Here is an 18,014-nt window from a genome sequence, read left to right on the forward strand (position 1 = left end):
TGGAGCCCAGGCCTTGAGTTCAATCCTGGCACCTGGCAGCCCCTCCAGCACTACCAAATTTATTATAAGGCTTTGTGGCACATGAACACAGCTGGGCGTGGCCCTGGCAGGCCTCCAGCAGCATCTGGCCAGAGCACTGGACTATCAACTCCACAAAGATAGATCAAGTGTCACCAGGAGTGGCTCCTGGGTTTCTGAGCATGACTGGATGCAACCCCTCTCCAACACTCTCCCCACCCTGTGCTCCATCCCCTTTCCCCTCGCCACCACATAATAAAGTAAAATGAAGAGATACTGGGTTGAGTGACACCTTCTAACCTCTCATGGGATTTTGATGCTTCATATATGCTTCATAGATGTGTTCGCAATATTATTTCGCATATATCGCACATTAAAAAGAAAAAATACAATAGGTATTAGGAATAGGTTGTAGGTTGTTCTCGTCATTATTTAAGAGTTTAATTACTTAGAGAGCACCACTTTGAGCAGGTAGCATTTGGGATACAGCCTGAAGAAAGTACAGTAATAAATTATACTGGGTAAAGGGAAGAGCAGGTCAAAATGCCTGAGGCAGGAGTTTAGTGAATGTTGGACAAGACTAGAGAGAAGTAGAGAGAGCAATAAAACACTGGGGCGAGAAAGCAAGCCCAGGGGAGCACTTGCTTGCTTTTTTCAACATTCTGCTATTGGCATAGTCCTCTGAGTACCAGCACTTGACAGGTTCTCAAAGGCTCTGCTCTGAGAGTTGGTGAGGGCATGATCTTGATGCTGTGAGCAGTTGGGAAAAACCAAGTCAGCTAGTTAGCTGAATGACTGCTGAAAGAGCAGCGGGGCAAGGGGGCTAAAGACAGCAGGAGCGGGAAGAGAGTAAGCGTATGGAAAACAGCTGAGAGAAAGTCAAGTGGGGACCAAGGCAGTTGTCAGTCAAGAACCAGAATAACAAATGAACTTGGAGAGACTGCAGGTTTTACAGGACTAGAATTAGCATCCCTTTGTTTATTTGCATTATCTTCCTTTTCTTACCCATAACTCATGAGTTGCAAAAGAAAGAAAGAAAGAAAGAAAGGAAGGAAGGAAGGAAGGAAGGAAGGAAGGAAGGAAGGAAGGAAGAAAGAAAGAAAGAAAGAAAGAAAGAAAGAAAGAAAGAAAGAAAGAAAGAAAGAAAGAAAGAAAGAAAGAAAGAAAGATTAGATAGATTACAGATCGGTTGAGACAGGAAAGCAGACAGACAGATCTGGGGTTCTGCCCAGTCTCTGACAGCAGGGTTTATGGAGACTGTCGTTTTTCACTATGTCACACATATCTATAAAGTCTGTGTATATTATGATATTATTTTGTTAAAAAGAAAACAATGGGCCCGAAATGGAGGTATTTGTGCTTAGTGTACAAGCCTTACTACCTAATGTAGTTTTCAACCTTCCCATAGAATGAAAATATCATCAACTGGTCAATGAAGAGTTTTATGGTTCGCTCCAATGAGGTCAACTGTGCCAGCTATTCCCTGAAAGATGATTAACCTCTCACAAAAACCTTTATCCACTCTTCATAGGGGTTACCTAAGTCTGAAATAACTCCCTTAATTGACCACAGCCTTATTCTTTCAACCTATAAAAATCTTCTATTTTGAATAGCTTTTTTTTCCAAACTCTTTTCTGCTTGCTACATGAAGTGCTGCCCAATTCACGATTCATGAATCATTTAATAAAGCCAATTAGATCTGTTAAATTAACTTGGTTGAATTTTTAACAGATTATAATTAACATATTAAAAATATAACACAAAATAAATAATGTTGAAAGAATTAATGGGGAAAAGAAATAAGGAAAGAACCTGGAAGGGACTATCAAGGGTACGAAAACAAACAGCAAAGAGTTCTAGAAGTCAAGATAGTTTGAGAAGAAAGAAGTTGCCTTCAAATGCAATACATATGAGGGCTGACAAAAGGCAATCTTACTGGACAATCAGAAGGTCATTGGTAACTTCAGATTTTTTAAAAAAGTGCATTTACAAAGCACTGTACTGCACTGTCATCCTACTGTTCATTGATTTGCTCGAGTGGGCACCAGTAACATCTCCATTGTGAGACTTGCTGTTACTGTTTTTGGCATATCGAATATGCCACGGGTAGCTTGCCAGGCTCTGCTGTGCAGGTGGGATACTCTCAGTAGTTTGCCGGGCTCTCCAAGAGGGACGAAGGAACCAAACCCAGTTCAGCCTCGTGCAAGGCAAATGCCCTACCTGCTGTGGTATCGCTCCAGTACATTTACAAAAGCTAAAGTAAATAAGACCCCAGAAATAAAAAGAAGACAAAAGACATATTAAAAGTATGCTTTGTGGGGCTGGAGTGATAGTACAGTGGGTAGAGCGTTTGCCTTGCACTCAGCCAACCCGGGTTCAATTACCAGCATCCCCAGAAGCCTCAAGCACCACCAGTGCAGAGCCAGGAATAAGCCCTGAGCATTGCTGGGTGTGACCTAAAACGAAACAAAACAAAAATACCACAAAAAACTCTCAACAAAATGGGAATTGAAGGAACTTTCTTCAAAATAGTTAAAACCACCAGGAGTAATTCCTGAGTGCAAAGCGAAGAGTAACCCCTAAGCGTTGCCGGATGTGACCCCCCAAAAAAAACCAAGTATGCTTAATATTTTTTTGGTTTTGGAGCCACACCTCTCTGTGTTCAGGGCTTACTCCTGGCTCTGAGCTTAGTGGGGTTCGGTGGACCATATGTGGTGCCTGGGATCAAACCTGAGTCGGATCCACGCTAGGCAAACACCCTACCTGCTGTTCTCTCTCTCCGGCCCCTAGAGTACACATTTGAAGATTTTAAAATTAGATGCTGGGATGTGATGTTTAATTGTTAAAATTCGCAAATAAACCATCTACATAAAATTTAAATAAAAGATGTAAGACATAGCCTGAGACAGAACAGCAATTTTTTTTCATTTCAGAAATAAAAATAGAAAGTGGGGTGACAACTCAAAGGGCTGGAATATATGCCTTGCATAATGAAGCCTTGAGTTTGATGCCTGGCACACACCACTTGGCTATGTAAGCAATGCCGGGTGAGTTCAGTGGCTCCCGGCACTACTGAAGCTGAGCACTGACCTAGCAGTCTAAGAGTAACAAGGAAGCAGGAGACACCCTTGTACCCCCTGAGCACTGCTTGGAAGTTCCCCTGACAATCAAATAAAGTAGATCACTGCTAATCTTACTGGAAGTTCCTACAGTCACAGCAATGGCATGGACTTAGGTTAAAGGTAACAATGGAATGAGGACATACACACAGAGAAGAGAGAATTTGGCCGATTTTTGAAGTTCCTATAGATCACTTCCAATCCAATATACTTAAAGTCTATGAATGACTCTAAAAGTAGAGTCTGCATGCAATCTTGAGATGAGGGCAAAGGCTGTGACTTAGTTTATGCAGGGGGGGGGGAAGCTGGGGGGTTGGGGGGAGTGTAGTGGCTCTGGACTGTTTTGTACAGTTTGAGAATGAATCCTGAGCTCGAACTATTTCCACAGAGGAGTCCAATAGCCAAGTTAAGATCTAGAAATGAAAAAGGGTTATTCTTAACTGAGCATCGCTTAACTGGGCCTAACTGTCCCCTCAAGAATAAGTCAATAGGAGCTGGAGCAATAGCACAGTGGATTGGGCGTTTGCCTTGCATGCGGATGACCTGGGTTCAATTCCCAGTATCCCATATGTTCCCCCGAGCACCACCAGGAGAAATTTCTGAGTGCCTGAGCCAGGAGTAACCCCTGTGCAATGCCGGGTATGACCCAAAAAGCAATCAATCAATCAATAAAATTCCTAAAAAAAAAAAAAGATAAAAAAATAAATACAAAGAAACACCTCCTCTTTTTTAAAAAAAAGAATAAGTCAATAAATGTTAAGAGCACAAGATAGTTCATGTTTCAAAATAACAAAGATAACAACAAAATAAATAATTTAATCAGCATTAAAATGTGTTTGACATTTCAAAGCATTTTCACATCAACTGTTTCCTTTTCCTCAAAGGAAATTACTCCAGGGCCTGAAGGGCTAAAGGCAAGTACAGAACTCCTGATCCTCCACATTCCAGAGTTCTGTTTACAGATAACATGCTTAATTTCCAGAAGACTAACTTTAACAGCAATGAATGTCAGTGAAATGTATGTGTTTTAGAAGGAAAGAAAAAAGAAAAGACCTTGGCTCATGCACATGGACCCACACCCCCAACCCCCCAGACCTAAAAGAATAAAGGATACCAAAATTGTTCTGACCTAGTTACATCCCAATTAACACAGACCACGCTTTACTAAAACTCCTCTTCTTACTGTGAACACAAAATGCCAGCTGTGAAAGAAAGTGATACTGCTGGGTTTGCACACTTTGGTTACCATAGAAACAGTTGAAATGGCAGGAGTTGGATGCCTCACATTTAAGTTATCAGCAATAAAATTGGATAGACAAATCAAGGTTGCAGGACTCATTTTCATTAAATTGAATTTTAAAGGAAATAATGTGATAAACAATATGATTACTCAGAAACTATTCTTGAAATACCTGCATTTTAGCAGAATTTAGTGAATTCTTGAATTTACATTCATGATGCTCTACATGAACCCAGATCTACTTTCTCCTTTTTAAGAATCAATTTCCCCTCATAGGGTTAAACTGCTTCAGTTAATTGGTACATCATAAATAGAACCAGCCGAAAGACACACAATTATCCAACTACATCTGCATTGCTCTCCCTACCCCAGGACATTTGGAACAAAAATATAAAATCCACAAGATGACTCTTATCAGCACAAATAAACACAAACACAACTGTCTAAAATCCTGAGTAGCAGGAACAAAGCCAGTAATAATACTAACCAGACGAGTTTCTGAAACAATGAACAGTGCTGGCCTCATATTAATGGCTACCACTCTTCTCATAAAGACAGTACAACACAACTCTCCTAACATTTGATACACAAGCACATTCCCAGGAGAAAACCCTCAGTTTTATGTTCCTTTCTTCATACTGTTCATTGTTCACCTTGAACAAGTAAGATTCTGTCTTGTAACAAATAGGGCAAAGAACTAAGAGTAAAAATGTGACTTTTTTTCTCTCAGCCAATACAACAGTGGTCATTTGCTAAAAGCATCAGTCTTTCATAACTGTTCCCTTTCAAAATAACCTTATTGATAACAGAGGACTTGAAAATAGAGTGAACCAAATCATTTTAATTGCAACCTCTTAAAAAGCAAGAAAAATATGTCCATTACCACTTTAGGCATCTACTGAAATCCAGGCAACGTGTCTGTTAATAGGTGAATGTGTTAATAATTACTGATAATTAAAGTATTTTCAAAAATTATAATTTGTAGTTTAAATAAATGAATAAAATTGCAAGTATAGATTACTAAGTCCTCAAATTTACTATTAACATTTTCTTTTTTTTGGTTTTTGGGCCAGAAAATCTGTCTTTGCTCAGAACTTACACCTGATGGTGCTCAAGGGATCCTATGCAGCACAAGGAATTGAATCCAGGTCAGTGACATGCAAGGCAAGCACTTACCCACTGTATTATTTCTCTAGCCCAAGTTCTCAGTTTTAAAAGTTTTATCAAACTAGGGCCAAAAACGTGGCTCAGTGACAGAGTTTGGTTTTGATCCACAAAAAAAAAAAAAAAAAAAAAAAAAAACCCACACAAGCACACATACAAAAATTAAACCAAATTAGAATAAACTCTTATCCTGAAATAAGTCAAGTTCATTTTTCAATATCACTGTACCTCAAGCCAATTCTTTTTTTGGGTCACACCCGGCAATGCACAGGGGTTACTCCTGGCTCTGCCCTCAGGAATCACTCCTGGCAGTGCTTGGGGTACCATATGGGATACTGGGAATGGAACCCAGGTCGGCCGCGTGCAAGGCAAATGCCCTAGCCGCCATGCTATCGCTCCAGCCCTAAGCCAATTCTTTATATTCCTGCCTGAGCAGTCTTAGGCAAATAAAACCTGGTTAATTGGCCTCTGAAGGACAACAGGAAAATTCCCTGCTCTAAATCTGGCAAACAATAACCACCGTAATCTGGACTCCTCTTCTTGCCAGCCTCTTCTTTAACCACTTGAGCTATGCCCTAGAGTACTGGGATCTTTACTTTCCGGCCCGGCAGTGCCTACAGTGTCTTCCCCCTTTCCACAGTGGACAGCTTTCCCTTCCTTCCTCCCTTTCAGCTCATATATTTCCAATCATGTCCTCCAGGGGAATCCCCAACCCAGCAACTTTGATGCTAGCCTGCTGTGCCCTCACAGCCTTATATCATGGCTGATCCCTGAATACACCTCCTGATTTGGCTGCTGTTTGTGGGATGGTATGAGAGGGCCTCTCCCAAGCACAGCAAGGGGTCACTGGGGCTACCTACCCAGAAATGCTGAGGAGGCCAAAAGTGCTAAGTATTGAACCCAGGGCCCCGTGTATATCAGGCACGTGTCCCAGTCCCTTGAGTTATCTCTCCATCGCCACAATTTATTTGTAAAGACTTGTCATGTTATGACAGTCGGGTTTTGTGTATCTTTGCCATTATGCATTCAGTAAAGACAGGGCTGTATTTTATTTGTCCCTATATTCCCAGTGCCAAAATAGTGTCTGCTAAATATCAGTGTTGAAATATGTTTTTAAAACAAATATTCTAAGTCTGTAAATCAATACCTTCCCGATTAAAAATCCAGTTATAAGCCAACAATTAGCAAAAGCAGCAAACAGGTTCCAAAAAATATATGTATCATATGTTAAATTTATATAATAGATTTAGGAATAATGAGGGCTAAATCAGCACATTACAGTACTCAGAGGACCTAACATTTCAAAAGTGCTCTTTCTACGATAGAAAAACAGAAATTTCCAGATAGAAATTATGTAGCTACAACTAGATGCAGGTTATCCATGAATCCACAGCAGTCTATGATATTAAACATGTGATTCCGTGTGTTTTACAGAGGCATCTGTGACATGGCACCTACGTTAATGAAACTTTAATATTCACAATAAACAAAGTTTGCCAAGCCAGCACTACATAACAGTTAACAATGCACTTCTTTGTCTTGGCCTTTGAGGGGTGGTTACAGGCCTGAGCAGCAGAGATAAGGTTTTCCTTTCTCTAAGAGCCAATTAAAAAAAAGAAGCCATTATAAAAAAATGCTTAATGCAAGACTAACATGTTTATCTAGGAGGCTATTTACCTAAGTAACTTCAAGGTCACTAAGTATAATTAAGATATATTCCACATTGAGAGCAATGCCAGGAATACTGCAACAAAGACATTCAGAGTTTATGTTGTTCATTAGTTGATACAATTCATTCTCAGAGAAACCGCACTGGCAGAAAGTAGTTTTCTATTTACATTTGTGACATTCACTTTCAAGTCAAATAAAAAGTCAAATAAATCATGAGATACTAAGGATACTCAAGGAAGAACTTATCAATTAGAGACCTCTTGATTTACCCATAAAAAAAGAGAACTGAGAGGTCTATAACAATATCCAAGTTCACTGTCAGAAACAGTGAAATAAACCATAAACAATGGCAAACCCAGGATGAACCCCAAGTCTCTCAGAGAAGCAATCCAGACCAGGGATAGGAAAACAAATGCATATTTTAAGGGCCAGAAAGACAGTACAGCGGGTAGGGCACTTGCTTTGCATGAGGTCAACCTGGATTTGATCCCCAGCATCCCACATGGTTCCCAAAGCACCACAGGGAGAAATTTCAGAGTGCAGAGCCAGTGGTAAGCCCTGAACATCACAGGGTGTGGCCCTAAAACCAAAACTTAATGAAAGCTATTTAAAAAATGCACAATATGGTCCTCAATTCTAGAAGACTTCTACCTAGATGTATACTTAGTTTTAAACTACAATTATTCAAAATAACCATCACATATATTTTCTTAGTGAACTGAATCAACAGTCTTAGATGCAAGATCCCTTGTTGATGAAGATATTTACCATTCCTGAAAGGACTAGTGAATCATCAAACAGAACGCCTTATCTGGTGGTGATTATACACCTGCCCAAACATCTCTATCATATAAACCCCACCTCAATAAAATTAATTTAATAAAATGGTATCCCTGAGTTGACCTGTCAATGTTAAACATAAGACTCAAAGTACTTGGGGTTGGGAACCTCCTGTCTATAGTCCCTGATTCCTAACCCCTGCTGTCACCACTGAGGAATTTATCATCACTACAGCCTCCTGGTGATGCTGAATTAAATTTGGAAAGTAGCTTTCTAGATACATGTTTCTGTCAGTAAAAGGATGAAAACTTTATGTAAAAGTCAGAGATCATCAAGAACTGGGGGCCAGAAATGCACCTTAGAGGCTCATAGGCCTCTATAAGGCAAAGGAGTTTCCCTTTGAAGCCGACCGTCTTGGAACTCTGCTTCTAGTGTGTATCACCTGCCAAGGGTGGTGTGTTATGCTTGAACTCAAAATGCCATGTGAACAGGATCCTACTGAGAGCTCCGTTACTGGGCTGTGGGTACTGGTGACACAAAAGCTACCATGATGAAAAGTCACAGCCCTTACCTAGACTATCTTCCATCTGTAAGGTCTAAATGCCAGGGTCCAGAGCACTGGAGACTGTCACAGTCTTATGCAGGAAGGCAGGACACTGCACACTGTCACTGCACATGAATGGCCTCACTCCTCTCAGAGAGGCCTTCAGCCTACAGACATGAATGGCTGTGCCACGCACCAGGGAGGAAAGAGCTTGTGTGAGACCTGCTCAGCACTGATAATCACAGATTTTTTTTTTTTTTTTTTTGCTTTTTGGGCCACACCCGGCGTTGCACAGGGGTTACTCCTGGCTCATGCACTCAGAATTACTCCTGGTGGTGCTCAGGGGACCATATGGGATGCTGGGAATCGAACCCGGGTTGGCCGCATGCAAGGCAAATGCCCTGCCCGCTGTGCTATCGCTCCAGCCCCAAATCATAGAAATATTTTTAAAATATTAAAAACAAAGACATTCTGAGGAAGAGGTTAAAAGGTGGGCATCACTGGGTTTTTGATGGGATCCAGAAAAGATGTACAGAGAATTCTGGAGTTTAGAGGAGTAAATAACAATATCCTCATTTCACAAATGTGTAAACTAAACTAAAACTGAAAGATCAAATTTAGCTATCTCAGAAATAACATTTACTTTTAAGTATTTTCAAACTCTCTTATCACAGAAATAAAAGCAGGTCTAGGCCTCTGAAGGAGTATCAAAATGCTTACAAAGTGCATTTTTAGCCATTTTAGGGAAGTTGACTACAGTAAGAATTCAAGGGTTTCTTTGAAGTGTAACACATTTGCCTTATCAGACTTTGCATGCATAGATAAGTTAAAGACTTGATACATCGCCCTGTCAGACAAAGTATGAAGAGAAACTTTGCTGCACATGGAGATTTCAAGACAATTCTCCAGTGAAGCAATAATTTCAACCACACTTTCACAAAGATCAACAATACAGCACTTTTAGTACCAGCTGAGAAACAAAGGGCCATCTTTAACATTCAGACCCTGGATTTTCATACAATGATATTCTTAGTGTCTTCAAATGCTCTCATTAGCTAAAAAACTGTATTCATGCTTCCTCATGGTATCCTTTTACAGCCTGTCAGTAAGCCTTTAAGCTCAGGATTGCCAACCAATAGCACTGTAGCACTGTAGCACTGTCATCCCGTTCATCCATCTGCCCGAGCGGGCACCAGTAACAACTCCTTTGTGAGAATTGTTACTGTTTTTTGGCATATCAAATACATCATGGGTAGCTTGCCAGGCTCTGCTGTGCGAACGGGATACTCTTGGTAGCTTGCTGGGCTCTCGGAGAGGGACGGAGGTCAGCCACATGCAAGGCAAACGCCCTACCTGCTGTGCTATTGCTCCAGTCCCAATAAGACAATGTTTTTGCCATTACTTAAATTTCACTTTGCACTTCTGCCTTTGGTTTTCACAAGTAAAAAATACAAATCAGAAACTATTAATACCAGTGATAATACGTAAGTCACAGACTGCATGATAAAACAGGAATCTCTAGAAGCCAGGGATGTGGTTCAATGGGTAGAGCATATGCCGAGCACGTGTGTGAGGTGCCAAACTGCGTGGTCTCCAGCACCTCCACGTGTAGCCCTGGTGGCTGGGCCCAGGCATGAATCCATCAGGCCACAGTGCTGTTGCCCTGCCACTGAGCAGAGCACAGGGCAAGATGGCCCTATTCTGCTCTCCTCTCTCCCAGAACCACGAGTGTACTCCCTATAAAAAGGACACAAAGACTCGTATGTTCAAAGTGATAAATACTGATACTCAACTGAGCAAGCCTCTTCTGCTCAAAGTGATAAAGCCTGATTCTCAATTGAACATGCTCTCTAGACTTAGGGTTCAAGAGCAGAGCAGTTATAAAGTGAAGTAGAAGAGAGGAGAGGAGGAGGCGAGAACAGAGGAGTATATACTGAATTCTGGCCTTAACTCATTGGAGAATGTTTGCAAAAGGGATAATGTTCGCAAAAAGGATAAATGATCCCTCATAATAATTTGTTAGTCCTCTAAAACCAGAAAATACTACCTCCAAAACTTTAACACACATACAACTTTTATACATGGAGAAAGTATTTATGAAAGGAAGGAACTTGTTGCATTTTCTTTCTTGTATTTCTGTCATATAAAAAGGTCAATAACAGCAGCTAAGTATTTACAAGCCTAGATGATGGCAGGCAAATTTGGACAAGGTTTCTATCCCTGCCCACACTGCATATAGTCTGTGCAATGCCTTTCCTGTGAGCCATACTGAGTAACTCTAAAGCAGATTGCCACCAAAAAGGCTGGGACGTTACTCCTGTGACTTTCTGACAACTGTGATTTTTTTAAATTTTTCTAAAGAGCCATAATTTATAAAGTTACTGATAGTTGAGTTTCAGGCATACAATAATTCAACACCAATCCCTCAATCGATGAACAACAGGACAACAGTGCTACAGCGCAGTGCTACATAATGGATATATTCACTGTCACTGTCATCCCGTTGCTCATTGATTTGCTCGAGCGGGCACCAGTAATGTCTCTCATTGTGAGACTTATTGTTACTGTTTTGGGCATATCCAATAGCCATGGGAAGCTTGCCAAGCTCTGTCGTGAGGGCTCGATACTCTTGGTAGCTTGCTGGGCTCTCCGAGAGGGGCGGAGGAATTGAACACTGGTCATCCGTGTGAAAGGCGAACGCCCTACCGCTGTGCTATGGCTCATTAGATAATATAAATAATCCAAATAAATAGTGAAATGCAAAGTTTATTGGGTCTAGCTCTGGAAGGGACTTGAGCACAAGTACTTCTATTCTCATGGAGTTTTGGGGTGGAGATAGCTCAAATCATTAATTTTAATTATTTATTAATTTTTAATTTTTAAATAATTGACTTAATAATGGGACAACAGTGTGACAGTGCTATGACATTCTCACTGGTGTGTGAGATGGTATCTCATTGTCAAGACTGTAACTTTCGAGGCCTCTTGTTTACTTGCTCTGCTGAAGAAGATTGCCATGGTGTTAGATGCTCTCTAGAGAGAACATGTGGCAAGGGAATAGGAGGGAGGAAGCAGATTCTTCCTAGTCAGGACCTGAGATGGCCACACCTGTTTGAGTGACCAGAGAGCTATGGGACCATTTGTTACAATGCAATAAATAACAACTGACGTAGACTTAAAATATACAGTGCCGGTATGTCATAAACCTCGAATGCTCCTGAAAATCCAGTAAGAATTTTGCTGAAACAAGCAGGTGTCACTGAAAAGAAAAAAATGAACCACCTCAAACTATATACTTCTGTCATTTTAGTGTAACAAACACCTATATGTATTATATACATATTATATATATATAGCTAGAATAGCTATTTTATCTTTTCCTTTCTTTCCATCTCATTCTATTAGTAATATTTATTACCACTGTTTTTTAACTAATAATCTGATAAGTCTGTAGTTCTTTGACAGAAGTGACTTTTTGACAATTCAAAATTTTTAGTTATTAGCTAACAACATAACCCAAAAGATTGCTCGATACATTTTTTTCCCCTCAGTGGATCCCATAAAATTTCATGTACCATGGTGCACCCCATACAGTGATCTGCACCTATACAACTCTCAAAGACCATTAATTCATCTGTTATCTAATTATCATTATTAGAATTTAGATGGAACCTATACAATTAAAAGAAAAAAAAGATAGGGTCCAGGACCCTAAGGAATCCATTCAATTCCTTCTATAGATAAAGACCTGTATTTATCATGTTCTAGGTACTGAGATACAAAAAAAAAGAGACGGTTTCACCTAGAGTTCAATTTATGCTGTGGATTCAGTAGCAAAGTTCTGTGACTAAGGGAACATAAATCCATTTAACAATACTATTCTTTAGCAAGCATTTCTCTACCTTTACTAAAGAATAATATGTAATTCCCAGATGCTTTGTGAAATTCAATTTAGGTAACTTATGATCACAAACAATATGCCAACACTAGGAATGGAAAAATTACTGAAATATAATCCTTGCTCTCAAGAAACCCATAGTTTTGAAAAGGAGATAAACTGTATCTTGGAATTCTTCCAATCTACCAGAATAGTAATCCCATAAAAATGAGTCATCCTATATTTTATTTTCTTACTCTTAGCCATATCCTGCTATAAAATTAAAATACGTCTTTTCTCCCGTGGTGTTGTTTACAAGTTCCAAATATTTATAGAGTTATGTCTCTACTCGACTGTCTCAGCCAAGATGAATATATTTAGTTCCTTTTCTTCTTTCCTGGTAAAGTGATTCCTCAATATAAGTAATCTTTCTGATGACTTTATTTATATTCTCTAGTTTACTATAAATTCTAGGATCTGAACAATATAATAAAAAATACTGCTTCAAATATGAAATCAATTAAAAAAAAACCTAAACACTCTGATGATGCAATGGTTCTGTGCACAAAGTCCAAAGCACTGGCTTTTATTTACAATGTGGGGGCAACACCCAGCAATGCTCAGGACTCACTTCTGCCTCCGCCTTAGGAATCTTTCGCAGTACTGGGGGACTCTACGGAGTGCTGGAGATCAAGCCAGACCTGCTGTATGATCACTCCAGCCTTTGTTTACCATTTTAGTACTTAAAAGTAAACATCCTCAGATAATGATTTTAGTAAAACCTTGTGAGTTAAAATACCAGAAACTGAATTTTATCTATTTTCTGATAATTCCATTTGCCATTTTGTTGTAACAAGCAATATGAAGTAAATTTGTTTGTGCTGGCTTGGGGGCTGGGTGGGAAATTGGGGACACTGGTGGAAGGAAGGTTATACTGATGGTGGGATTGGTGTTGGAACACTGAATGCCTGAAACAACTATGAGCAGCAACACCCACTCTGATATTTAGGGCCCACCTCATTCAGACTCCAGCCCATGGTCTTCTGGTCTTACCTCACAGCACACTATCCGTATTTAAGCCAAACAGAACTACATACCCTTTCTAGGATAATGCAAGGCTATCTCACCTTAAAAGTTTTATATACAACACACCCTTAGGTTACCCTCATGTCTCAAAATCTCTGAAGTCTATTCAGTCTTGAAAGTTCAACTCAATGGAATCTTGCCACAGTGGTGGGTGAGGAGGGCAGAGAAGGGATCACTACAACAAGAATAATTGGAAATGATCTCTGGACAAGAACTGAGGGCTGAAAGTAGGCTAAAAATTTTTGGAAAAAGTCATACATTGGGTTATTTTTATAACATATATACACAAAATATTTCAAATGGAAACATCTCAATGGATTCAATACTATTAAGTGCTATTGTCTATAACAGACCAGAAAATTTATAACTGTAAAAATGAAACATGCACATATTGATACTTAAAATGCATAATGAAGGGGGGAAAATGATGTTTCAGTACCTGCAGTGCAAACCATAATGCCAAAAGAAGAGAGAAAAAGTGAAAGGGAGGGAAACGAAAGGAGAGGAGAGGGGAGGGAAGGGGAGAGGAGAGGGGAGAGGAAGGGAGGGGAGGGGGGAGAGGAGGGAAGGGGAGAGGAGGGGAGAGGGGAGAGGGAAAAGTGCCTGCCACAGAGAGAAGGCAGGCTGGGGGTGGGGGGGAGGGGTGGTGCTCGGGGTGCACGGTGGGAACTGTGGACAATGGTGGTGGGAAATATATACTGGTTAAGGGATTGGTGTTGAACAGTGTATGACTGAAACCCATTCACAAACAACTCTGTAACTGTATATCAGACAGGGAGGGAGGGAAGGAGAGAGGGAAGGAGGGAAGGAAGGAGGGAGAGAAGCAGGGAGGGAAGCAGGGAGGGAGGGAGGGAGGAAAGGAGGAAGGGTGAACTCAAAAAGGACTTTTCTAAAGCTTTCCCTTATTCCATTTCCCCCAGAATCTCTTTTGAACAGCTATACCTTTTACATAGACACAATCTCATGGGCTCTTATTTATCTTATAATTACTCATATACATGCCCTATTTCTTTCTTTAATTATATTCCTAGATGCAGTAATATTTATACTTCTCCATCCCTTTAGGTTTTACCATAAAAAGAAATGATAAATGTTTATTGGCAACAGTGTATTAAAACATGTTGATATAAAACATGCCACAATAATCAATATTCTAACTAATATACATTCACTGAAAACCTATGTACTCAGTACCAACTGCTGAACTATAGAAGCATATAAAAACAAATCACAGACACTGCTCTCTCAGAAAGCCTATGGTTTCAAAGATGCTTTATGGCATCTACATGAACAGAGTTCTGATATGTGTCATAAAAGAAATAAAATTAAGTACAGCCACAAACAGAGAAATCATTTCCAAGTAGGGATGGGTATAACAGGAAGTGTTAATGTCTGTGCAATTCCTTGAAGACAGGTGGGCGTGAATAAGTGGAACAGAGGTTTTAGGAAGGAAGAAATAAGGGCAACTGAGGCAGGAAATCTTAGGAAGTAGCAGCAAACAATGTTAAAAATAAACTGAAAGATAACAAAGCTAGAGAAAAAAGTTAAAAGCCGTTGGAAGTATGTCTAAAATGACTTGAAAAGCCAAATAAGGAACTAGACCTGCAATCTATAAGCTTCAATCTCATCTTTCACTTAAGGAATTATTTTGTTGATAAGGAGAAAAAAGGCTGGTACTATATTACAGAGAGCAGGAGAAGAGAGAATACAGCTGGAACTAGGAATGAGGTTTTAGAAATAGAAATTAATAAAGAAAATTATGAAATATATAAATTTATTTTTATTAGTTTTAGTGTCTAGGCGGGCTGGAGTAATAGTACAGCAGTAGGGCATTTGCCTTGCACGTGGCTGACCTGGGTTTGATTCCTCTGCCCCTCTCCGAGAGCCCGGAAAGCTATAGAGAGTATCTCGCCCGCACGGCAGAGCCTGGCAAGCTACATGTGGCGTATTCGATATGCCAAAAACAGTACAAGAAGTCTCACAATGAAGATGTTACTGGTGCCCACTTGAGCAAATCGATGAGCAACAGGATGACAGTGACAGTGACAGTGTCTAGGCCACATTTGGTGCTTAAGTATCCACTCCTGAGAGTCCCTCAAGCGGTGCTTGAGGAAGCATACGAATGCCAGCAATCAAACCCGAGATACCTGTATGTGAAGTGTGCGCTCAGCCTGTTGAGCTATCTCTCTGACTCCAGCAAGATATTATTATTATTATTATTATTATTTTGCTTTTTGGGTCACACCCGGCGATGCACAGGGGTCATTCCTGGCTCATGCACTCAGGAATTACCCTGGCGGTGCTCAGGGGACCATATGGGATGCTGGGATTCGAACCCGGGTCGGCCGCGTGCAAGGCAAACGCCCTACCCGCTGTGCTATCACTCCAGCCCTCCAGCAAGATATTTTAAAGGTAAAACTGAAAAACTTAATATGTTCTGGACATGGAATGCAGAGAAGGGTCTTGCAGGGGTCAAATAATTTTTGAGGCTAGAAGGAGGGTGGTACAAATCAACCAGAGTAAAAGACACTAACGCAGCAACAACTTCAGATGGGAGAAAACTAAGTGCTGGTCATAATGAGCTTCAGTATACCAGTGAACAGGCAACTGATGACGTCACAGATAAAATGTGTTAATTTATGTCGTTTAGGTCAAACACATAATTTGGGGAGAAAAGAACGGTTGAATTAGTTAATCCTTAATAAAAATATTCTATGACTCCAAAAAATATAATTCATAGAAGTTCCACTGAGTTTATAATAAATTAAAAACTAAAATTGTTTATAATAAAAATTTCAATCTGTAACAACCTCACATACCCCAGAATCAATTTTAATGTGCTGATTCGTGATTCACAGTAATAAGGATGAATGGACATTTTTGAAAAGTTTACGGCTTTAAATCATGAGGTCAAATACTTTAGTAAATACCCTTTGTGGTTTCTGTTATTTAGCCCCAATTTCAAAGCCACAGCACTAGCTGCTCAAATCAGATGACTAAAACCTGACTGATAAATTAACGAGAGGGATTAATTTGGTGCAAAATGAAACTTTCAATTATAGATTCATAATTATTACAACTATTCAGTGTTCTCATTTTCTTTTGCAAAATTTCACCTACACAAACTAAAACAATAATGGGAAGATGAAGAGCATATAATTTGAAAAGGAATAAATGTTTTCAGTATGTGCACTGAAAAATATTCAAATTGTAGCTAATTTGCTAAATAAGTATATTCCACATATTAGATTTATTGTTAATACTGATAACATGTATTTACTGTGTAATATTTTTGGTTTCGTACTTAAGAAAAAAATACAAAGACATCCCAATCTTCTATAATCAAGCATTTTTTAAAGTAATGAGCAATAATACATGTAACTATTCCATCAAGATTATACCAATCGCTGCTGAAAACCACAGACATTTTATAGCAATGCAAAAATATGATGGAAGAATATACACCAAATGTCAATAATTGGAACTTTTTTATTGCAAGCTTATGGATGATTTTTTATTTCGACATGCATATTTTCAAAATTTCCTACAATTAATATTTATTAAGACTGTAACAAGAGCCATTTTTAAAGACTGGGAAAGAAAAGTAATTTCAGTGAGAGGGAAAGAAAAGATACTGACCAAGTCAGAAGAACAAACTTACCAGATCTCTGTGAAGCACCCAATTTGCATGGAGGTAATGAATACCGTCAAGAATCTGGTAAAGTAATGATTTAACCATGGATCTTGGCAACTGCATTGGCTTTTTATTTGCTTTTGATGCACGGTGAAACTTAATAATATGCTAAAAGTTAAAAAGAAAACTATAATAATATATAGTTTTTGTTAATAAATATGTCAATATAACACAATCAAGGAAGCAATAAATTGTCTGCATCTTAAAATTGCTTATTAAAAGTCAATAATGACAAATAAATATGATTTGAATAATAGTGTTAACCAAAATGGAACCAGATATTAGGTAAACATGGTAGCATTAATAGGAATATAATGACTAAATTTACTGAAACTATTAAGAGTTTCAATAGATAAGACCAAAAAAGGTGAAAGTGTTACTTGAAAGGCTGCCTAAAAATAGGTCTGTCAGTATTCTTACTGACAGAATAAAAGATTAAAAAAATTAATATTAATATTTATTTATCTATAAAAATTAGCACTTGTACATTTGGGAAAAATTACTAGCTGTGTATATTTGAATTTATAATTAGCTTTAACTTTATTTTAGCACAAAATAAATTAGAATATATTCCTAATAGTTAATATTAAGTAAGAAATCACTAGAAGCATGTAAGATAAAGAATGAGGAATTTGGTCTTCTTGAAATACAACTGAACTATCATATTTAAATTTGTGGGTTATAAAAACAATGTAAAATAAGGGAAGACACACCACCTGCCTACCCTTCACAACTACCTCTACTTCCACCCACCTCTGTGTAAAACATGCCAGAGTGAGTATCAAATATCTATAAAATAAAAAAAAGAAACAGAAAAAAAC

The 18,014-nt window shown here is 39.0% G+C and overlaps 1 protein-coding gene across 2 annotated transcripts in view; it reads right to left on the reverse strand.

The window, feature by feature from the left end:
* The window catches only part of CDK19 (cyclin dependent kinase 19), a 168,276-nt gene that overhangs the window by 41,347 nt on the left and 108,915 nt on the right, over positions 1-18,014 (reverse strand). For both annotated transcript variants that reach the window (XM_004605721.2, XM_055135395.1), the window contains one exon: positions 17,161-17,301. In XM_004605721.2, the coding sequence (XP_004605778.2) occupies positions 17,161-17,301 (141 nt within the window). The remainder of the gene's footprint in view (positions 1-17,160; positions 17,302-18,014) is intronic.

The sequence above is a fragment of the Sorex araneus genome, chromosome 4 (genome assembly GCF_027595985.1).
Source record: "Sorex araneus isolate mSorAra2 chromosome 4, mSorAra2.pri, whole genome shotgun sequence".
NCBI classification, from domain to species: Eukaryota; Metazoa; Chordata; class Mammalia; order Eulipotyphla; family Soricidae; genus Sorex; species Sorex araneus.